The sequence below is a fragment of the Syngnathoides biaculeatus genome, chromosome 8, assembly GCF_019802595.1.
Source record: "Syngnathoides biaculeatus isolate LvHL_M chromosome 8, ASM1980259v1, whole genome shotgun sequence".
Lineage (NCBI taxonomy): Eukaryota > Metazoa > Chordata > Actinopteri > Syngnathiformes > Syngnathidae > Syngnathoides > Syngnathoides biaculeatus.
The window spans coordinates 11,950,561-11,974,047 of record NC_084647.1 but is presented as its reverse complement, the minus strand read 5'-3'; the positions used below and the strand labels follow the sequence as shown (position 1 = coordinate 11,974,047).

The following is a 23,487-nucleotide window of genomic DNA, read 5'->3' as shown; positions in this document are numbered from 1 at the left end:
AAAAAAAAAAGGACATCAGTCTATCATTCATCTTGATTCAGGTGTGCCCAATACATTGATTGTGTCGTGTCGATTGATTAACCAGTCCTGGCCTTTTCTCACATAGCACTGTGCGTGCGCACATAAAGGCCCGTTCTAGCAAGCTGGCGAGTTGGCGTCCTACATTTTTCATGGCCGTTGCGGATTTATTGTGGTCTCATTTTTTTTAACATCAGAAAATCTTGTATTTTAATGGAGCTGTGTTCACTTTCTAATCCACTCGATTTACAGAACACTGTATCACTTTATTTTAGTGGTGGTATAAACCTAAAAATCTACTCCCTCACCAAATAGAATGGAAAAGAGTAAATTTTATTGTTGTTACAGACAACCTGTTTTTGTGTCCAGAGATAATATTCAAATAGTGTCATGAGAAGCATTGGATTGCAATGTTTCGTGTGTCAACAGAAATCTGATGACTGAACACAAAGTTTAAGAATGGGGAAACACACTCACACATCCGCATGCACACACACGTCCGCGTACACATGCCTATAAACACAGTACATACACACAAAGGTAACTGGCCTCTGCACATGCACACAAAAATTATTATGGACAGGTCAGGGTGCTGCGTGGCGGATGTTTTTGCCAGCAAGATCACGACCTTCACAGAAGCCAGCCAACAAAAAAGGAGGGACTCACTCGTGTCATATCTCCGCCTCTCCACCTGTGTGAAAGTTATTATACCACCTCACAGGAATCAGTCAGCAGAACCATTTCTGAGCGTGAAGAGGGAGATTGACACCTTAAAAGGTTTTTGACTTGTAATAACTGGGACGAGTATATTTGTTTTTGATAGGGTACAGTTGACCTTGAGCGTGAAAACGGCGACGAGTGTGAAGAGAATATGGAGGTTTTCGACGACAGCAGCTCCAGCCCTTCGGGAACCCTTCGCAACTACCCGCTGACCTGCAAAGTCCTCTTTTCATACAAGGTATGAAAACATACACGCAAAACAAATTCCTTATGTGTTGTGACATACTTGGCCATGAAAAGCTGATTCTGATTCTGATTCTGCACAAGATGTTATCAATAGCTACCAAAGATATTTAACTGATGCTTCGGCTTCATATATGTTTACATACTGTGTACCATGTCCGTCCGTCCATCCATCCATCCGTTATCAACTCCGCTTATGCTGGTTAGGGTCGTGGGGTGTCGTATTTTTGTGTCTTGTGTAAATAAATTATATACAGTAATTCCTCGTTAATTGTGGGGTTCAGATTATAGACCACTCTCGCACTAGAAGACATCCATGAAATAGTCTCCACATTTTCATTGCATGAACCTCCCCTGACTAATCTTCCCCTGGCTTCTATTAACCTCTACAGTACTCTTATAAACACTTTATATTCTCAAACGCTTTTTGAAGTCTTAAACATACAGTATTCAACAGTAGTACTGTGTACTTTGTAGATTTGATACATTGTAACGTCTTTTTTTTTTAAACAGTTTTAACTTTTTAGGTTTTATTTAATCCTCCCAAAATATTACAGGAGGCACTCACAATCCCACAATATGGCAAATTATGTGTAATATGAATCTGGAAAAAAATATGCAATGCACTGCATCCGCACAATAAGTCAGCTGTGAAATAACAAGGAAACACTGTACGTGTTTAACTTTTGTCCGAAGACACCAGCCATAAAGGAAACAACATTTTAGCAAGTTTGTTTTAAAAACATGACATCTTCTACCCAGCTAACCTACTGTTTGGTTACTTGACATTCGGCATATACTGTGGCTTTCTTTTTTTGTTGGCATCCCACATTATCTCTCTTGGTGAATGAAATAGTTTACATCTCTCCCTTTGTGCCAGGCTTCTCAGCCCGATGAGTTAACCATTGATGAACAGGAAATGTTGGAGGTCATTGAGGATGGGGACATGGAGGACTGGGTCAAGGTGTGTGTGTATACATTCTACGTTCACACAGATGTGGCTCAAGCTTGTAGTAACGACAAACAAGATGCTATCTCTTCGGCTGTTTGGGTAGTTCAGACGTACTGAGTAGGGATTTCTCATTTGTCCTCTATAGGCTCGCAATAAGACGGGTCAAGTGGGTTACGTTCCTGAGAAATACCTCCAGTTTCCCTCGTCCAACAGTCTGCTGAGCATGCTTCAGTCACTGGCAACACTGGACGCTCGATCGCATACTTCTTCCAATTCAACCGAACCAGAGTTACAGTCTGGCTGTATCAACGGGGATACTAATAGTAAGCCTTGATATATATTTTTTTTGTTTGGATTAAATGTATTTACTTTTCTTGATTGTTTTTTGCTGAGTTACCATTAATTTAATGCAACTGACAAAGGAGATGTTAGGCATATATTGTAATTTCTGGACAATAAGTCGCACCTGATTATAAGCCTCACCTAGTTCATTTTTAAAGGAAAAAACATTTTGCACATACATAAGCCGCACCCGTCTATAAACCGCATGTGTCAACATTTGAAACATTAGAAAGACGGTATACAGAAAGAGTTTTCAAAGTTTTCATAATATACCTTAGTTTTTCTTTCCAAACAGCGCCTGTGATGTGGCAGCAACACGCTAGCACAGCGCTAATAGGCCCGGTTTAAAAAAAAAAAAACATAACGGTAAAAGTCACTGAGACGTGGCAGTAACACAGTAGCAACACGGTTCAGGCCACCTGGTTTTATTACCTCTGAAACCTTTTTTCGTCTTTTTACATTGCTGCAGTTCTTCCCTATGCCGTTTCGAGCGTCTCACCATCGATTCATTTATGCCAAGTTTACGTGCAGCAGCTCTGTTTACTTCTTTATCGGCCAGCTCGATTGCTTTTAACTTAAAAAGCTGCGTCATATGCATTTCTTCTTGAATTTTCCATGATGAGGCTCTGTTCATGCTAATTCTATTCGTGCACAAAGCTCGAAGTCACATTAAACCTGCGTCTTCCTCAACATATATATTGCACCTGTCTTACTTTTACCTTTTCTGTTCGAGCGGCCGTTCGAAAAAATGCACAAATTAGCCGCATCATTGCATAAGCCACAGGGTTGAAAGGGTGTGACAAAAGTCGCGGCTTATAGTTCGGAAATTACGGTACTGTTCCCCAGCTATGTCACATTTCGCGTACTTTCCACCCATTAAGGATGGGTCTGGAACTAATCCCTTGCAATAAATCCGAGTTAACTGTATAAAGTTTGGTACGCTATCGTTTCTATCAATATTGCCTGCCAAGGCCTGTTTTTCCACCCTGGTGTATAAATAATATGGCAATAGCTCCACGACATCATAGTAGCGAGAGAGCATGCCAGTGAATATGACACTGAAATAACTGGAAACTAATGAGACTAAAGTTTCCTGAAATGCATATTGACATGATACAATTCTTCTGAGACGATGTTAGTGTGACGAGGGTGTCTTGAATCTGCGACGGTCTGAGCGCTTCCCGGTGCTGAAAAATCTCCTTGTGATAAATGTGCATGCCTTACTAACAGGGGAACTCTGGGTACGTAGCAGACACTTACTGGAAAATCCCCCGGTCTCATAGTTCCCCTTCTTCTACATAGAGGGAGCTCGCATATGTTATAGCCTAACCCTAACCTAACCTTAAAACAAAAGTTGATAAAAAGATATACACATATATGTACGTTCGCTGCGTTCGTCTTTCTGAGACGTCCACAGCGAACACGAACACTCGGCGACAAGTTGTCGAATGGCACATGTTGAAGCACGGATAGGGATGTTTCAGACTGGACGGAAGTTTATAAAATATACGCGCACCGTCACACCTGGTTCAATGAAATCTCAACCCTTTCAAAGGATTCTGGAGAGAAATTTGGTCTCAGTTGTAGGTTATTGGTGATCCTGCAGGATGGTGACCAAAAACAGGCATCTAAAAATAATAGCTGATAGCATGTCGGTAGTCGCCTTCTATGAGCCTTGCTCTAAATCTTATTGAACGTCTGTGGAAGGATCTCTCTAACGAAGACACTCTTCTAACCTTAGACAGTTTGCTTGCACAGTCCACAGTGGAAACACAAACCATATCAACAATATGTCTTCCAAGAAGCAGCGCATGCTGTAACTAGAACAGTTTTTCCTAATGTGCGTCTAATTACTGTCCATTATTCTCCCCGCAGTGGTCTACGTACGAGCACTTTATGATTACGAAGGCCAGGCGGAGGAGGAACTCTCTTTCTCGGAGGGCGCAGTCATTCGCCTTTTAAGCCGTGATACTCAGACAGACGATGGCTTCTGGGAAGGGGAGCTTAACGGAAGGGTGGGCGTCTTCCCCTCTGTTTTGGTGGAGGACCTGACAGAGAATGGAGAGACCGGAGTGGGAGGGTCCAATGACATACAGGTAGAGTACTGCCTCCAGGTGGTTTGAGTTTGTATTGCTATGTGATTGAGGTTTTCGGCATTATTTATTTATTGAAAACATCACACATATGCGTCATGTTTGCATCACTGATGATTTATCCCCGCTTTCATCAGCAATATTTGTTCTTTCTGTCAGCAAGACAATCACGAACGCTGTATTCGAGCAGCCATGCTCTTCCACTCCGCTGATGAAAAGCAAGTCTGCAGTACAATCCCATGTCGGGGACTCTTATCTGTGGCACAACCCCATTAGAGCCACAGGAAGGATACATCCTCTCCCCTCCCAGATGCCAGTAGACATAACACACAACAAGTTGAAAGAGCTTTTAAGTCCTGGAAATGTGAAATAGGTTATTATATGCGCACAGAATCCGTACTATATACCCACTCATCCGAATAGCGTCCAAGACAAGAACTGTACAGAAAATGTTGCTTTTACAGAGCCAGGAATGATTACTTTTGATGAACAGATCAGATTAACGTGCGAAGTTATATTATTTGCATGACCGATTCTATTTGCATCATAGCTTCGGAAATAAATGTAAACGTACCAAATGTATATCACCAGGATCGTTTAATTGGTCTTCCAAAGTAATTTTACAAGTAATTTATGTTTTTAGTTTGGATATTGTAATTTCAGTGGAAAAAAAAATGAAAACTTCTTATGCAGCAGTCTTGGCATCCATTCTTGATGTTAGGTTGCACGCCCTTTGGTAGCGAGGACGGCCTCCAAACGTTTCTTGGATCCATCTGTAAGCCATTTGCACTTTTCAAGTGGTATTTTCTCCCACTCTTCCTTTGCAATTTGTTCGTGAAAATTTGCAAGGCACCCCCAAAGATTTTCAATTGGATATGATCTTCAACTCAAACCAAGTTCTTGATCACTTTCTCATGGCGTCCAGTACCAGATGTAACAAAGCAGCCCTACAGCATTATGGATCCTCCACCATGCTTGACTTTTGGGATGGTGTTCTTTTCCCACAAGGTTTCATTGCCCTCTCTGTAAACATACTGTTTGTGTGCATTATTAAAAAGCTTTATTTTTGTTTCATCCATCCATAAAATATTAGGATTTGCTCTTTAATTCAAATACAAGTTCTCTCTGGAATTGTTTTTAATTTAATTACATAGTCCACATTTAGTACTTAAACATCACAGGTCCGAATAATGGTGAGCACGAAGGTAAAACTATAAAAATAAAAATACTGGTTGTGTATGAACCTCATAATTATGCATTGGAGATGTACAAATACAATTAAAAAAAATGATGTTTTCAGTGTGGAGGCATATTTTTTATGGCCACCTTTGATCTTATTCATTAGTACACGTACAACAAATGTTGGTGTCCTTTAGTTGTTATACAACAGTGATGAAAAGTTCAGAAGAAAGTCCATAAATCTTGTAAACAATTCAAATGTGATATGTAGTGATGATACGTTGTTGCAGCAATAGCGATTTTCCTCTCCTAGATTTCTCCCTCTGCGAAGCTGCCATCATCTCTTCCCCCTCTTCCACTGTATGACCAACCTCCCATAAGCCCTTTCACCAGCCCAGAGAGCTCGACCCCGACGTCCCTCCCTCGCTCGCCCTCTGTGGCGCTCAACGGGGATCACAAGCTTCCACTGCCCGCCTCGTCACACAAGGCCCCATTAACCGCCGCCAGTAAGCAAAACAAGCAACACTTTGCCTGCAGTACATTCATATCATAACACTCATTGTGGAATTTTCATGCAACCTTTCTCTTCTTCTGTATAGATCAAAATTCTGGCAGGAGTCCAGTGTCGCCTGGGTTTCAGACGCAGCTGTCTCGGTTCCCCCCTGACGGAGGTCCAGGAAAGCTACGACCTGTTAGTACACACTCTAGGAAAAACTCAAAGGTTGACCGCAATACCTTCTGTGACAGTTTTGAAACACTTTTTTTTTTTTTTAAATTAGATCTGGCCAGTTGTGATTGCTCGGGAAATCGTTCAAGATTAGGGGAAAGTCCAGATTCTACTAATGTTGTTCTTGAATCGCTGTATATGGAGATGGGTGGGATTGTGGTCCAAATGAGTGACGAGCTCGGACTTTGGACTTTTTGGAGGGGTCAGTGGGGGGTTTACAGGAAGTGTTTTGTGCCAAACCAAAGATGGTCTTACATCCGACAAGAGTTTCTGGTGTTAGCAAATCCTGGTGCTCATATCTCATTTTGAAGGAAATGTCAATCAACCATTTTCTTAGCCGCTTATCCTCACAAGGGTCGCGGGAATGCTGGAGCCTATCCCAGCTGTCAACGGGCAGGACCCAGGGTACACCCTGAACTGGCTGCCGGCCAATCACAGGGCACGTGGAGACAGACAACAGTTGCACTCACAATCACACCTACGGGGCTGGGATTTGAATCCTGGTCCTCAGAACTGTGAGGCCAACGCTTTACAGCTGCGTCACCGTGCCGCCCTCTCATGTTCATTTTGTGTAAAAATGAACACAAAAATGAGAAATTATAACGAATTAATAATTTGTGAGTATTTTTAAATAGTTACTTTTTCATCCATTCTCATTTTGCTGTTATTGTTTGCTTTTTGTGAGATATGACTTATGATGGGGGCACGGTGTCTCAGCTGTAAAGCGTTGGCCTCACAGTTCTGAGGTCCCGGGTTTGATCCCGGACCCGCCTGTGTGGAGTTTGCATGTTCTCCCCGTGCCTGCGTTGGGTTTTCTCCGGGCACTCCGGTTTCCTCCCACATCCCAAAAACATGCAACATTAATCGGACACTTTAAATTGCCCCTAGGTATGATTTCGAGTGTGGCTGTTTGTCTCGATGTGCCCTGCGATTGGCTGGCGACCAGTTCAGGGTGTACCTCGCCTCCTGCCCGTTGACCGCTGGGATAGACTCCAGCACTCCCAGCGACCCTTGTGTGGATTAGCGGCTAAGAAAATGGATGGATGGGTGGATGGATGGATGGGTGGATGGATGGATGGATGGATGGATGGATGGAGGGATGGACTTGTGATGCTTAGCTCCAAGTTGTCGTCATATTTTGGTTCGTAAGTTTATGCTTACTTAGCAGAGGCAAATTGATGTTTGACAAAATTTTGCAAAACTCAAGAAATTCAAGACATCACATCCAACTAGCAAACATATTTTTCCAGAAAATGTAAATGAATCTCAATGTTGTATGATCTCAATTTGAAAGGTTCTGCCGACAAGCTCAATCACACATCCTCTGTTTATCCTTCAGGTGCGCGCCGCTCCTCCGCCGCCCAAGCAGCCGTCCCGCCGGCAACACGGGAAGAGCGACAAGACGGAGGAAGTGGAGATCACGCTGGTGTAAACCGCCGCACTTGGTCAGACGCGCACTCCGTTACACCCTTCACCGATGGCGGCACGTGTCCAACTAGCACAGCTCCGATCTCGAATCAAACGAACGAAAACGGGACCGAATTACATGGAACCCACTGAGCGAGCCCGAAGACCGCCCCCCCCCCCCCTCTCTCGAGCGAGCCCTCGTTCTCCGTCATCCTCAAGTTGTGCAAGAGGAACGAGCGCAGGGTGCTGTGAGGGGCGGGGGGGTCCACTTAACTATCCTCTGTATTTTGCTTCCTAATGAAGTGCAGTGCGCTCTCTCACCTGCTTCCATCCTTGCCTTAAAACTTCACCCGATTGGGCGACGGCCCAGCGCACACTGAAGAGGAGGACACGGAAGAATGTTTGCAGAGGGAAGAAGTGTTTTTTTTCTGACTTTATTAAGTTTTTTTTTTTGTAGCTGCGAAACTGCTGTATTATTACGACACATAATCGGGTATGGAGACTTGACGGGAAATAATTTGTATGTTATCATCATCAATCTCTCTCAATGCAATAAGTATGAGCTCCGACACTTCATTAACAGGATCAGGTCGGTGCAGTTTTTTGGGTTGCAAACCTGGCCAGAGTCTGTTATTCCAGCCCGGGTCTCACGTGGAACCGCTGGCTGCTCTCCAATTGCCCAAAAGGCACCGTTTTTTGCCCCCCGTGTAAGCGATCAGTGTGGGGTGGGGGTCTGCGTACCACGCATGGAAGTGCAGGGGGAGGCTTGCCGAGGGCAGTCGTACACGTATCATATAAAAAGTTTGTCGCTGCATGTTAAAACAATTTTGAAAGTTTTAACATGCAACTGACAGGAATTTGTTTTTGCTCAGCGTATATTCAGTTCTTTCATGATTCACGCTGACTTACTGTGCCTTTGGTAATCTTGTGTTAAGCAGCAAGGACAAAGAAGTATGTGTTGCGTTCCTCCGTTGCAGTAAACGATATTTCCTCTTCGCCGTCACAAAAACCAACACGACGTCGTGTTGTTGTGAATCACCTTCAGACCAATAAAACAACATTCGAGCGTATAATTAATGTTATTTCCGTGAAAATTTGATTGGATTCAAATGGAGATGTCCCTCTGTAAAAAAAAAATATATATATATATATATATATATAATATGTGTGTGTAATCAGAGACTCAAGGCCCATAACTGATTGATTGGTGGTAAATCACTAAATCACAAGTCAGGCTTCATAAAGTAATGCGAATAAGCAAAGGATATCCCACTCCCATACCATTTATATCTTCTCATCATCCGCCAGTGCTGTACGTATTTCGTGTGTTTAGTACAGTACATTACTGTCGTCATAGGAATGTTATGAGCAGCGTTTCATATTCCGGTACTGTGCGAAACGAGCGAAAGATCCGATTCTGAAAGCGCGTTGTAAATAATAAAGTCGGAAAGACGGCCCGGAAGGAGACGAAGAAGGGAAAAAGAGAAAAGGAGAGGCTGGATCCTCCCGTCTGCTCTTTTTTCCAACTCTTCCTCCAACTGTTCCGTCTAACTTTTCTCAAATGTTTGTACTGTTGGTTGGCGCCGAGTGCGACCCGATAGCTGTTGTTGTATTCACATACATACGCATACTCTATGCAGTTATGTCCCATTACACACACCATGTACCGTTTCTTAGGGTCATCGATTGGTTGAAAGTTAATTCCCGTTAAAAGCAACGAAATATTTGGTGTTGAATTTGTTTTCATGGGAATTATACGGACAGTCAGTGTTTCTGGCATAGAGATTTACTGTTTTGTTTTTTGTTTTTTTTTGGGGGGGGGGGTTGTGAGGACTGCTTGTGTTTGCATCAAGTATGGAAGGAAATGTGCCACCAAGATTTGAATTAAAAATGCTACTGAAAATTTCATGCAAAATTCACATTATTTCAACGTGATCACATTTTCTAATTGCTGTATTTCAGTTCAACTTTTCAATGTTAACAAATTCAACCTTTAAAATTCAAACACAATATTTTCCGTCTCCTGAGATTCAACTCGCTACAATTCACTGTTTGAAATTCACCGTCTGACACCCACCCAATCCCGTTATCCTTTCTTAGTATGTGACGTCACGTGTAACCGGATTGGCTGGTTGTTAGCCGATAAATTTCAGACAGCGAATTGTAGAGAATTGAATCTCACGGGACTGAAAATACTACGTTTGAATTTGTTAACATTGAAAATTTAAACTGAAATCCAGCCATTAGAAAATGCGATCACTTTGAAATCACAATGTCAATTTCACAACATGAAATTTTCAGTGGCATTTTGAATTCAAATCCTGGTGGCACATGTTTACTTCCATAATCAAGCCCCATATTCATCATTTTTAGTATAATTTCTCGCTGTCTTGAATCGGTGCTGGCAAGAATAGAAAGAGAAACGCTGAACGGATGAAAATGACTTTCAGAGTGCGCCACGTTCAATTTAGTTTTCCTCAATGCGGACGGACCCCTCAAGCCTTTAAAGTACTTGCCAAATGGCAGTGTAGCACTTTTTATTTCTTTCTACATCCCCCTGCAAAGTAGCAACAACTCCACTGAAGATCTGATGCCGGTGTCAGATTCCCTCGTCACTCTGAATTTGAAAATGGCCTCATTTCTTTCGGCGTGACTGCCGTTTTTATTTCGTTTTCTAAAGAGAGACATTGTGACATTTGCGCAACTCAGAAAATTGAAAGGATTTGTACTGTTAGGATATTTCCAGTGAGGGTGTTTTCATTTGTGTGTGTGTGTGTGTTACAATGTCTCGCTGATTCTGTACAATCAAAAGATTCAAATATCAGTTTAAATCGATATTTTCTTGTATAACAGTTCTACGTAATTTAATTTGGAGAATTGAATTTCACATTTGGGTGTTTCACCCACACTTATTCATTTGTGTTGAAATTAGAGACAGGCATAACATTTTTCAACTAATTTGATGATAACAATTAACGGATTTTTTTTTTGTTAATTTAGTATTTAAAAAAAAATCCTGATGCCTGTGTGGAACTAATTTACATTTAGGGAAAAAAAGAAAAGAAAAAGGACCAGTGTGGTGGTTTTCTGTTTCTATAATCTCAAGAACACTGGTGACAAATTAATAATCATTTTTCAGTGCTGAGACATTAGACGAAATATGACAAACGGTGAATATTTAATCGAAATGTCAGTGTTTGTGTCTTTATAACGAACAAAACGATAGTATTGTTGCAGTTAGGATGTAGGAGGGGACAAAAGTAGGTAAAATGTGCTACCATCAGAAATAGGATAGATAAATACCCTTTTTAAAAAACATTTTTTTTTACATAACATGCTATGAAGCATCTGTCATGATTGGGAATGCTTTTCTACACATTGGAATGTTATTACATGGTTATTACACAGCATCGGATCCAAAACCTCACCTCCCCTGCCGTGAGAAGAAATCCGGATCACGATCATAAACGGTCCGGTCGAGGAAACAAGAACGGCAACCTCTGCTCGATCTCTCTGAGATCTTTAACGTAATGTCCAAACTTATTTTGAAGTTTATTGTTTACAGTCGCGTCCCTCGGAAGCTCTTCTCATAAACTCTCAACTGGTTTATTGTGAAATGATTTTATTAGCAGTTTCCACTACAAAACCGACACTTTTTTTTTTTTTAAAGTCCTCCTTCAGTTTTGCCGCGCTGTTTTGATTTTTGAAGAAATTTTCTTTTTAAATCCACAAGTTTGGATGCGCTGCACACTTCCTTTTAATTATTAGTGAAGTTGTACAACCGCCGGCCTTTCTCTCTTGTTGGGCTGTTGCCATGGTGACAAATAATGAGAACAGGCGCATATGATTACTGGCTCTCCAAAAAAAAAAAAAAAAAAAAAGCAAAGTTTGTATTTATTGTGTACAAATGTTAATTAATAAAAGAATATTGGGAAAAAACTGCATCGTTGCACTCATCTCTTTTCCACCCGTGTTTGCCTTCCTGCGTGTGTGTGTGTGCGTGCGCTTGGAGCTGTCATAGAAATGTACATTAAAATTGTGTATGATTATGAAATGCGTGCCTGTTTTGTAGCAGGCGCAAGAAGCGGCTGTGATTGGACTGTACATATACAAGCAAGGGAGAACTTTCCAGAATCAAGAGTGCAGATGGAGGGAAAAGAGAAACTCCGGGCCCGTGGGACAACTCAAACAGTCAGACAATATTGTTCATATTTAGTTGATATTTACAGTAATTTCCGGCCTATAAGCTGCGACTTTTCTCACACGCTTTCAACCGTGCGGTTTATGAGGTGATGCGGATACTTTGTGGATTTTTTCTAAAGGCCACAAGGGGGCACTCAAGCGGAAAAGGTAAGCGTGAGACCGATGGAATATATGTGCCGAGGAAGTGACTTTTACCGGTCCCGCCCTGTTAGCGCAGCGCTAGCGTGTTACTGCTGTGTCTCAGTGATTTTTAGCAGTATGTTGTTTTTTGTTTTTTTTTTAACTGGCCCGGTTAGCGCAGCGCTAGCGTGTTACTGCCGTGCCTCGGTGATGTTTACCGGTATGTTGTTTTTTTTTTTTTAAACTGGCCCTGTTTGTGCGGCATTGGCGTTAGCGTTAAACTCTCTGTGTACCGTCTGTCTTTGTAAATATCTCGTGTTTCAGTGTGGGCACTTGCGGCTTTTCCACAGCTGCGGCGTATGTAGGTACCAAATGGTATTTCCTTTACAAATGTACTGGGTGAAGCTTGTAAACAGGTGCGCTCTGTACATTCCTGTCAACTTTTCGGAGTGCCAACCTGTATGAACTACCCAAAAAAAAAAAAAATCCTTATAGAGAGCAAAAAATCCTTATAACGTATCGATTATATCTCAAAATAACGGTGGGAAAAAAAAAAAAGTTTTTCAATTTTTTTTAAGTCTAGATCTTCATAATGATAATACCTGAAGTTGATGTCTAATTATCAAAGTCTATTTTGTGGCAATACTGGGTTCAGAATTGTATTCATGTGTAACTTTCTTATTTTCAGAATCCGTATGATTTGTGATATACGGCCGTGTACGTAAGTTTCACCACAAAACCCGTACGAACTACGGTTAAACCGTCCGAGTTGACAGGTTTGTCTGTAGGACGGGAATTACGGTAGTCAGGTGGATGTTACGAAAAAAACCTGTATAGTGACTGTTTTAAAAAAGCCGACACATGGAGCACTTATCATCTTTTTATATTTATATTATTATTGGGTTGTGTCTGCCCCAAACAATGACAACAAAAGCTTTTTAATTCAGTCAAATCTATTGGACCTTTTTAAATGACAAGATTTCTTACCTTGTCACAGCAAAATGTTTTTACATTTGTGGCCACACGGTGATGCTGCTGCTGCTGCAAAGCTTTAACAGGATCTGAATTCTTCCAGGTCATCCTTCCTGCCCGGGTGGGCGTGTCCCATTTCCGCCTGCTCCTGCAGCAGGTCCAACAAGCGGGCCTCACCATCGGAAGTATGGAGGGAGTTGACCCCACGACACTTGTTCGGCTGACGGACGTCCTGCTTTGAAAACCTCGTTCCTGCCTCAGGTTTCCCAAAAAGAATCGCCGAATTAGTATGATTGTGTTTTTGCCTCAAAATACCACGTGAATCGAATTCATTGGGTCACATGGAGGATTTGGTGAAGGTGCTTGTGCCCAAGAAGCTTCCGGCTCAAGGGAGAGGTATGGAAGTGAATATGTGTCACCAGGATTTGAATTTGAAATCACATTTTCAATAGTTGCTACAATTCGCCATCTTGAATTCATCGTCTGTGCCACCAGGCAGGTTTACTTCAGGTCAAAACCCAACAGCCAGCCAATCCGCTGACGCTTTCTAAGTATGTGACGTCACGTGACTGAGAAAACGTAACTGGATTGGCTGGGTGTCAGACGGTGAATTTCAGACAGCGAATTGTACCCAGTTGAATTTCAGGAGACTGAAAATACTACGTTCGAATTTTAAAGTGTTCAATTTATTTATATGGCGAATTGGTTAACATTGAAAAGTCAAATTGAAATACAGCTATTGAAAATGTGATCACATTGACATAACAATGTGAATTTTACAACATCAAATTTTCAGTGGCATTTTTAACTCAAATCCTGGTGGCACATGTTTACTTCCATACCCAAAGCGCTTACATTTTTGTAACGTATTCAGAGTCTCCTGAAATTCGACTGGCTACAATTCGCTGTCTGAAATTCGGGGTTAAGAAGGCAGGGTTACCTCAGGTCAGAATCGAACACCCAGCCAATCGCAGTTGCGCTTTCTTAGTCACGTGACTTCACATACTAAGAAAGCGCGACTGGATCGTCTGGGTGTTGCGTTCTGACCTGGAGTAACCCTGCCTGGTGGCCCAGACTCTGAATTTTAGACAGCGAATTGTAGCCAGTTGAATTGTTAACATTGAAACTTCCTGCCTGTTGACAGCTGGGATAGGCTCCCACGACCCTCGTGAGGATAAGCGGCTAAGAAAATGCACGGATGGATCAACATTAGCTCCAAATCTGGCTTCATGTTTAGTCTCAAACTGACGTGAAAAACCCTCACAATTGTCCCCAAAAAGGCGAAATCAGAGAAGGACTGCTTCGTGGCACATCGTCTAAATGTTTTCCTTTATTCCATCTGAATTTCAATATGAAAAGCAACAAATAATGTACATTGTTTGTTAAAAGTGATACCAAAACAGCATCACCACTGCTCGGTGAGATCCAACACGACTTTACGACCGGAAAGCCAAGCGCGTCCGTGTGACAAAAAGCTCGGCGGCGGTACCGAAGAACCGCATTAGAGCCAAGGAAAAAAAAAAAAAATTATGATCAATACCTGTCGGGAGAATTTTTAGATAATCAATCGGGGTCGGTGCGTCACTCATTGAGTGCGCGTTTGGTTTGACTGAATCGTAAGGAACGAGTGTGTTTACTTTATGTGTGCACCCAGTTAGCTCAGAATACACACAGACCATAGCAGCGTCTAACAAATGTACATTTAAATATTAAAAAAAACGAATAATTACAGTGTTGGGAAAACAACTTAGTGAAATGTTTAAGGACAAAAAAAGAAAAACAGTACAAAAAACAGTGGCTGTGCTGTGAGCGGTAAAGGCATTAAAAAGACATTTTCTCTCTCGCGACGCTCACGTGGTGTCGCAACTCGTGGGGCGTGGGAGGTTTATGTGATCAGGTGATAAGTGAGCCAGAACATGAAAACGGGCTGGGCCGCCGCTATAGACATCGTGAGGTACATCCTCAGCTGGTTCCGGGCCCCTTTCACGAGCCTCCCCTCCGCCGCCGCCGCCTCGGACAGGAGCTTCAGACGCAGAGTCCGGGTCTGAAAATACGCCGCAAACGTCTGAACTTCAATTACGGAACAGTAATAATAAATAATAATTTTTATGAGTAGCAAGCAAGTAAGGCAACATGCTTTTTGTTTCCATTTCATAAACTGGTCCAATGTTGGGGAAATATGAGATATGAATATGACACATGTACGTTAGTTATGCTCACCTTCATTGCAGAATAAATGCCATGTTTTTTTTTTTTTCCCCATTTCTGACATCTTGTACACGTGATTTTTTTATTTTTTTTTTTAACCACAGTATGATGTGAGCGAGATGAGCGTTTTTCCCCTTCCATTACAGGACTTTGACTCACCATAAATACAAAGATGGCAGCGCAGCACCACAGCAACGACAGGTAGTAGGCGGGCCTTCCAAAAATCAGTCCTGCGACAACGCCGACAATCATCCTGAAAAAATAAAAATAAAATGATATACACACACACACACACACACGCGCAATTTAGACAATGCAGTGGCGACTACAAATCCGAAGGCCGCACAGAGAAATTCTGACTTTCATTTCATTACATCGACTTTTGCACAATGTGCAGCTAAAGCAGGCTTGTCCGAAGTCGTGGGCCTGATATTTAAAGCTCCACAAACATTCTAAAATAGATATTGTCATCAAAAATACGTATAACATTATTCACTTCAATGTCTATATGAAAAAATAAACATGAGCGGAGAGCGTGTCATCTAACTGTGCCTGTGACAGACGGGACGTGAACGTGCGGCACGTACCCGACGTATTTGTACCCGGAGAAGGCCAGCAGGTCGATGGTGGTCAGGTCGGTGTTCACGGTCACGAGGTAAAGCGACAGGAGGACGGCCAAGACCTCCATGATGAGCCACACCAGCGCCGAGCTGGCCTGGACTCCCAGCAGCTCGGGAGAAAACCTGAAAAGATGCCAAAAAAAAAAAAGAAATTCGAAGACAGGAAGGACAGAGGAAAAACACAAGGGAAGGCGTAAGGGTCGCCGCTCATGCAGACACAGGAACTTGTTTACAAAATTGAGCTTACTGTTGCAAATTTGGGGATTTTGTCACTATTGTTAGCCAATTTTCTTCCCCTTCTCACAACTTTTTTTTTTCTTCCCCAAAAGGTTCAGGAGCGTGTCTCGGGGAATTTAGGACCATCTTTCCAGAAGCACATGTGTGATACTGGATGAGAAGGCCTGTCCATTCAAACGTGTTCTATAGGTCACTTGCACAACTTCAGAGCAAGTGCATGGTGGGTAAAAATTGTTGGTGTGTCGGCCATTTTGGGAGGTTGTAAACAGTTCTTAACGTTTGTCTACATACCTACCAGCATCGCGTTCATTGTACCTGCACTCTCTATGGCGTTTTCCAAGTATTTCGAGGATCTGTCGGCTGATCTGAAACCCTGCTACAGGCACAAAATCAGTTTATGCGAGGATCTGGACCCGTATAGTCTATCGAAGGCTGATTTTGCGACTGAAAAACGTTAGCCGGGAGTGGAATACCCCGACGTTGTGAACTACTTGGTGCTTCCCTAACCTAACCAACAGATGAAGGCCTACAAGTCCTTGGAGGCTTACAATGACTTTGTAAGCGGGTGGATTCAGAGTGTCCTCTGCAACACGTTGTCTGGGGAAAAGGTTTTAATCGCTGCCCGAGTAAGTAACTTGTAATCGCCCGGGACGGAGTGCGTCACTCACTCACTGTTGTTGTTGTCGTTTCTGCTTCGCCATTTTGGCCTTTTCGGGTCCGATTAGGGAAAAAGATCTATGACAAATAAATATTACACCATCTTTTAAATTTATTTGAAGGAGCACTAATTAATGTGACAATAACTAAAATGTACAAGGTTTAAATTACTAAGTACTAACAAATTATAGCGTGAATGTAGCCCTAATCGTAATACTAATACTTCACACTTGCCATTCTCAAATGTCAGCACATAGAAAGCCGCTACTGTTGTATTAGGGCTAGCGTGAATGATGCCCTGGTAGGTGGTAGGTGCTACATGCATGCTCGTGTTCTTTTTAAGATATATACGGTATATTTCCTTCTTAAAAATAATTTGACGTTTACAGACAGCAAACGCACAACACACATCCATACGTTTGCATCCTAAACTGTAGATGAAAAGCCCGTCACCGGCGGCCGAGTTGGATGTACATCACCACCTATCAAACACCGTTAGTCTTGTCATATAAAACACAGCAAACAACACATCCGTGTAAAAATAGCGGTAGGAGGACATGCTCAAAGTGCAACACTAGGCTTAAACTTCCCACTTATGAAGCGATCGCTGCACACGCGACATGAAACTGTGGGACGCGAGATATTACTGAGCCACTTCGCTTGCCGTTTGCTCGACATTTCTTCTGTTTGGGGTCCTTGGTGCGTAATTATTTTCGGAAATCGGGAAAAACCGTCTGTTCCCTTCTTTGCTGAACTTGTTATAGCAGCCAATAACACAACACGTGTGCACCGTCGTCTCAGGAGTCAAAAAGCGTCTTATGTGATCTAACGTAACCGGCGAAATGAGACCTCCCAATATGGCGGCCAGAAAAAAAAATTCAAAAACGGATGTGACGTCACCTGCAAGTCACCTTTCGGGTCAAGTTCATCCGCATCAAACTCTCTCATTCGTTTCTTTATGAAATTTGATTTGAGCACTGATGCACAGACACATTGCAAAAGGAAGTGGCCATCTCCTAACTGTCCATCCATACATTTTCTTCGCCGCTTATCCTCATGAGGGTCGCGGGGAGTGCCTATCCCAGCTGTCAATGAACGGGAGGCGGGCTACACCCTGAACTGGTCAATGTTCTCCCCGTGCCTGGGTGGGTTTTCTCCGGGCACTCCGCTTTCCTCCCACATTCCAAAAACATGCAACATTGATTGGACACTCTAAATTGCCCGTAGGTGTGATTGTGAGTGCGGCTGTTGGTCTCGATGTGTATAGACCAAGTATTTTTGTTCTCACCTGTTCTGCGTGCCCAAGGCCAGTCCGGCCACCAGCACGTACGTGATGAAGCCCATGGCGGGGATGTAGAGATCGGGAGCGTTGAGGTCGAAGCGCGGCGCCACGGGCGTGTCCCGCTGGTAGCTCACCTCCCAATTCTACAACACGTTGATCACACACTGTGATTGGGAACACGCCAGAATGGAGTCTCATCAAATATTTGGTACCGGCGAGGTCCTACACAAATGGGACACTCACTTCCTGTTTAGATGAGGACATTTCAACCAATGGCTGATGTCTAGGCCGTTAATTTAAAGCTCCACACTTCATGAGGTGATCCGAGGAACCAGAAGGCTCTTAAGGAGCAGCTCGAAGAAGAGAATAATTTAAATTTAGGACACCAACCTCATGCATGTAAGGGAAAACGAGAAGACCCAGCTTCTTCCCGACGTACAACGTGTCCACTGCGAAGTAGTACTTCAACTTGGAAATGGGGATGAATCTGTCCAGCTGCAACACACGAACACACTTTTGTTCCCCACCCAAAAAAAAAAAAAAAAACATTTCTCTCATAACATCATGAGGCAAATATCCGGACGCCAATCTTACATTTCTGTCCATCATTTCTTTCCCTTGAGTTGCGAGTGAGCTGCCGTAAGCCATGGCCAGGTTGGACACGGGGTCCGACAGCACCGACTGGCCCGGGAAACCCGCCGACTGAGGTCCGCTCGCCTGGTTCCTGTCAAAGGTAAAGCGCGTTTACCGGGATTCCTCGCGCAATTTGGAAACTGATCACCGAAAAAAACGATCACAAAAAGGAGAGATAAAATTGATGAATGAAAGACAATACACGAGTTTCCTTCTTTCTGTGCTCCGACACACTTGCTATGCGCGAACAAATGCGTGCTACGTGCGCGTCTGTTTTTGGATCAGTGGCACATTTGGTTGCTTACCTTGCATAAAGCCCTTTGTGGCACATTTTAAAAATATAAAAATCACTGCAGAAATAAAGCCTTATTGACTGATGGATATGTTATTATGTAGCGTTGTGTGTATGATTGTGAGGGAAATATGAATAATTTTTTACAGTAAGGTTGTAAGTCACGTAAAATGCGGAAAGCATTTTTAGGGCCTGACCTAAATGATATTTTTTTTAAGGCCAATGGTGATTCGGGTATTTCCATTTTTCCATTTCCAAGCTGCTTATCCTCACAAGGGTAGCAGGAGTTCTGGAGCCCATCCCGGCAAACTCTGGATGATATTTGGCAGATATATATAATTTTTTTTTAAATAAAATTACAAAAACGTGTAAAAAGCAGGGAAGCAATGCAACCTCAACAACTGATTGGGAAGGGGGTGATTGGCGTTTTTGGGAACCTAATTAATAATGGTTTCCCCTGAAAACTTAAAGATGGATACCTGATATTCAAATCTATTGACAATTTATCATCTTTTATGAACCTAACAGGCATGATTTGGAACGTGAATGCCAAACATAAAATTCTAAAAAAAAAAAAAAAAAACTGAAGCGGAAACTGACAACAGCGAGGCCGATGTGCCAATCACTCGAGCACGATGCTGTGGGGCCTTTTTTCGTTTTTTAATTTATTAAACGGAATTTTTCCCCCACAAGGCTTCATTCGAGATGTAAATTTTGAACCTGTCCGGCGGGCCGCACCTCTGCTGGGACGTCTTTGAAGAGCAGCCGCTTGTGTCCTCAAACAACTGGCTGCCATCTGAACCATCCATGGAGCTCTTTCGTAGACGTACGTTCGGTTCTGGAGGAAGAACAGACGGGAACATGCAGTTTCTGCTTTTGTTCTGCTGACAGGCATAGACTATAAACTTTAAACGAAGCAGATGCGAGGCAGTTAACAAGGAATTCATTCATTTTTGTAGCATTCAGCTTCACCACTCATCACACTGTCACGAGGATAAAATGCATTTTTCTGAGTAACACTATTTTCACATGGCATTAAAGCCACTGTGGTTGAGCCACTGTTCTAAATAAAAAAAAAAAAAAAAAAAATCATCAACTCTCATTTGGCGTGTGTCACTTGCCACTGAAACAATTTGAATAACATCCATTATATGGAGAACCGTTAAGTACATGAGCGAGTTAGTTAGTTAAGCTTCCTACTTTTGTGGCCACTGTTGTAAAGTCGCGTCGAGCTGTTAAGCGGCCCGTGTAATCCTAAATCTGATATCTGAAATCATAAAGCTAATTCTGGTTTCTATTGCTTTGTGTCAGGCGTTTACAACCGCTGACTCGACGCGATGCCGAGATGACTAAACGTTCCCATTCAATGTTGAAAAAACGACATAGTCAACCAAACCGCGTTGGTAACTTACGGTGTCTGAAAGCTTTTTGGGTGACGTTATAATCCATTTTCCACGGCTACGAGCAAAATTGTTTACTAGCAAGCAAGCTACAATGCACAGGAGCGACCTCTTGTTCGTCTGCTCAGTTTCTGGCAGGCTGGCCCGTGAGAACCGACGCTGCTTCCCTCTAGCGGACATGTTCGGGACTTCGTGTCCCTGTGTGTGTGTGTCATCGGCACGTTTTGTACAGTAATAATCGCGTTGATTCATCCCGATCATATGAACATTATTCTTATTTACATGTTTTTTTGATGTCTCCATTGAGGTAAGAAAATTTAGATCTCGGCGCCCTCTATTCCTGGGCAAAGTGTACCCCAAAACAGCTGGGATGTGCTCCAGCACTCCTGCGACCCTCTTGAGGATAAGCGACTCAGAAAATAGATGGATGGAAAACAAGGTGGGGCTTAAAGCGTTCTTCCCTATAAAAACACCAGGAGTCGCAGTTTTTCCATTGCACCCCGTTGGGAGGTGTGAGATGGTCAGTCAACATACAAACACTGATCTAAAAAAAAAAAAGAAAAGAAAAAGACTGGATACCGCATCCATATGGAGCGTTAGCTGCCATCTTGGTACTCCCAAAACGTGTGAATGACACGGATTACAGGTTGGATTATGGCTGGTTTTTCCTCAAAGTTTGGCATGTAGAATTGAAACTGGTGGTGTGAGCTTGACATTTTTTTCAGTTCTGGTAACATGGAGGATTTTTAATTCGACTTGGTAAACCAAAAGAAGCGAAGTGCAAAGGAAAGACATGTAACGCCGTGACTACCAAGAAACCTGTCATATTAACTAGGGCCCGATTAGCACTATCATCATAACATAACAAAAAACAGCATTTTTTGTCATAACATTAAAGTTTAGGTCAATCAGTTAGTTATATCTTTGGAAATAAGGACTCGCAATGGGAAAATACATGCTAAACGCACTGTTCATTTGTTGTCTCTGCGATGTCCTATTTCAAACAGAAAATTTAAACTTCTTTGTATGTGAAAGTCAAATTTAATTTAGAGTTGTGTAGTATGAAATTCATCAAAAATTTCACAGAAAATGTGTTTTCTTGCTTATCCATTGATGGAGTTTGGGAAAATAGTGACACCGCTTTTTCGCGAAAAACCGTCGGCCTACAAAGGTGAAGCACAGAGCCAACAGTGTACAGTACAAGAAACCTGTCATATTAACTAGGGCCCGATTAGCACTATCATCATAACATAACAAAAAACAGCATTTTTTGTCATAACATTAAAGTTTAGGTCAATCAGTTAGATATATCTTTGGAAATAAGGACTCGCAATGGGAAAATACATGCTAAACGCACTGTTCATTTGTTGTCTCTGCGATGTCCTATTTCAAAGAGAAAATTTAAACTTCTTCGTATGTGAAAGTCAAATTTAATTTAGAGTTGTGTAGTATGAAATTCATCAAAAATTTCACAGAAAATGTGTTTTCTTGCTTATCCATTGATGGAGTTTGGGAAAATAGTGACACCGCTTTTTCGCGAAAAAACCGTCGGCCTACAAAGGTGAAGCACAGAACCAACAGTGTACAGTACCGTAAACAAAACTTTGTTCAAGTGAATAAAGCTCATCAGATATTTTTAAAAAAAACCTTTACAAACAAATGTTAACAGTGCCAAAGTAAATCTTTTTAATTTACCTGTGGAATGTTTTCTCACAGCCACAAAACTGGCGCTGCACAGTTCGGCATGGTTGTTTTGGGAGTATCAAGATGGCGGATGGGGACTTCAGATTTAATGGCCAATGATCCAATCTGGGTTTTTTTTTGTTTTTTTTTTTAGATCAGTGACAACACTGAGCAAAATTGCTCGTGAGGTTTTCACCTAGAAGTGAACCCCGGAGGATCACCTCCATAAACCGTTTATTGACAAAATACGATTTCCCATTTTAAAAAGTGTATCTCGTTAAATTAATACACATATTTGTTGTCAAGAGAATGTGGGAAGACATGAGGGCAGTTGGTGTTAGAGAGGAAAAGATGCAGGAGATAGGCTAAAATGGCAAAAGTTGACACGTTGTGGCGATCCCTAACGGGACAAGCCGAAAGGGAAAAGAAGAAGATTTGTTGTCAAGAGAAGTTTTAATGATTCGATGCACTTTCAAACCTTACAAAAAAAAAAAAAAAAACCGTTTCGCTCTTTCTACTAATGTGCGCCACTACGGGCAGACAAAAGATGGCGCTAATGAGGGAACAAAACAATAGCGGTCCGCGGTTCGCCGCGAAGAAGAAAATCTCTGGTAAAAAAAACGGAAGTCGTGTTTGTTGCCACGTTCGATTTCAAGAAAATTGCTTCTGGTTGAAATCCTCGTGTGGTGGTCGATGGAGAATCCCGCAACTGGCCAATGTTGACGCTATTAGCAGCACTTCCAAATACAAACGGCCAAGCTCCCCCCGTAAAACATGTAGAGCATATGCTTGGCCTCGTGCGTGACGCCGAAGCCGAAGCCTTCGCCGACCACCACGTGCCACGCCGTCCCGAACCTCTTGTCCATGGAGTCTTTGACCAACTTGGCGGCGTTCTCGTTGTTGTTGTCAAACTTCTCGAAGGCCGACGCGCACATGGCGATGGCCTCCTCCTTCATCTCCTCGGGCATGTCCGTGTGCCTGACGATCGAGAAGTTGTACGCCAGCTTCTTGACGACCTGCTCTTGGTCTGCTTCCCCGTTTTCCGCCATTTTAAATATTTACCCTAGATTGGATTATGTTGTTCTTAAATATAAACTGCGCATAATTTAACAAGCACGGGCCGTTTGCGTGGCCTTATGCCTTTGCATGGCGTCCTCGTGACGTTTCTTTGTGCTTTGTCTTTTTGTTTTTTTCCACAGAAAAACATCTCGTGTACATATATTGATTGTGCCTAAATCAATTCTTTTAAACTCTGCATGTAGATTATTTTTTTAATCAAACCCACTTAAAAATAGTTACAATGAGAAGCTATAAACGTCCAAAATATTTTTATTTTTGTCTGTGATATCAGCAACAGATTAAAACTACATGACTTGTACTGCAACGCATCATTTTTTTTTTCTTTTTTTTGTAAGTCTTAATATTTTGCAGTCCTCAAATGTCCCCAAAGTGACTCGGTCTCTTTCTCTGTGCTGACAGCTGGACTTCGTGCACCTCAG

General features: G+C 42.4%; 3 protein-coding genes across 10 annotated transcripts in view; 1 reads left to right on the top strand and 2 right to left on the bottom strand.

Moving 5' to 3' along the window:
- LOC133505030 (F-BAR and double SH3 domains protein 2-like) overlaps positions 1 to 11,608 on the top strand; it is a 43,225-nt gene extending 31,617 nt beyond the window's left edge. For all 4 annotated transcript variants that reach the window (XM_061827882.1, XM_061827880.1, XM_061827881.1 and 1 more), the window contains 7 exons: positions 842 to 976; positions 1,862 to 1,945; positions 2,079 to 2,256; positions 4,151 to 4,371; positions 5,861 to 6,053; positions 6,147 to 6,238; positions 7,614 to 11,608. In XM_061827882.1, the coding sequence (XP_061683866.1) occupies positions 842 to 976; positions 1,862 to 1,945; positions 2,079 to 2,256; positions 4,151 to 4,371; positions 5,861 to 6,053; positions 6,147 to 6,238; positions 7,614 to 7,706 (996 nt within the window). In that variant the 3' untranslated portion in view covers positions 7,707 to 11,608. The remainder of the gene's footprint in view (positions 1 to 841; positions 977 to 1,861; positions 1,946 to 2,078; positions 2,257 to 4,150; positions 4,372 to 5,860; positions 6,054 to 6,146; positions 6,239 to 7,613) is intronic.
- Positions 11,609 to 14,286: 2,678 nt separating this feature from the next.
- yif1b (Yip1 interacting factor homolog B (S. cerevisiae)) lies at positions 14,287 to 22,066 on the bottom strand. 5 transcript variants are annotated; one of them, XM_061827876.1, is made up of 9 exons: positions 22,001 to 22,066; positions 19,644 to 19,743; positions 18,575 to 18,704; positions 18,371 to 18,475; positions 17,987 to 18,123; positions 16,714 to 16,776; positions 15,772 to 15,927; positions 15,344 to 15,437; positions 14,287 to 15,020 (listed from the first exon to the last, which is right to left on the bottom strand). In XM_061827876.1, exons 2-9 carry the CDS (start codon positions 19,712 to 19,714, stop codon positions 14,862 to 14,864), a joined length of 915 nt encoding a protein of 304 aa, XP_061683860.1. In that variant the 5' UTR covers positions 19,715 to 19,743; positions 22,001 to 22,066; the 3' UTR covers positions 14,287 to 14,861. The 5 variants fall into 5 exon arrangements, 4 of the variants coding, with proteins under 4 accessions (XP_061683860.1, XP_061683857.1, XP_061683861.1 ...); XM_061827873.1 differs by lacking the exon at positions 22,001 to 22,066 and adding an exon at positions 20,318 to 20,484; XM_061827877.1 differs by lacking the exon at positions 22,001 to 22,066 and adding an exon at positions 20,106 to 20,277.
- Positions 22,067 to 22,197: 131 nt separating this feature from the next.
- On the bottom strand, positions 22,198 to 23,420 carry LOC133505028 (dynein axonemal light chain 4-like). The gene has a single exon (XM_061827878.1). It carries the CDS (start codon positions 23,035 to 23,037, stop codon positions 22,717 to 22,719), a length of 321 nt encoding a protein of 106 aa, XP_061683862.1. The 5' UTR covers positions 23,038 to 23,420; the 3' UTR covers positions 22,198 to 22,716.
- Between the last annotated feature and the right edge of the window lie 67 nt (positions 23,421 to 23,487).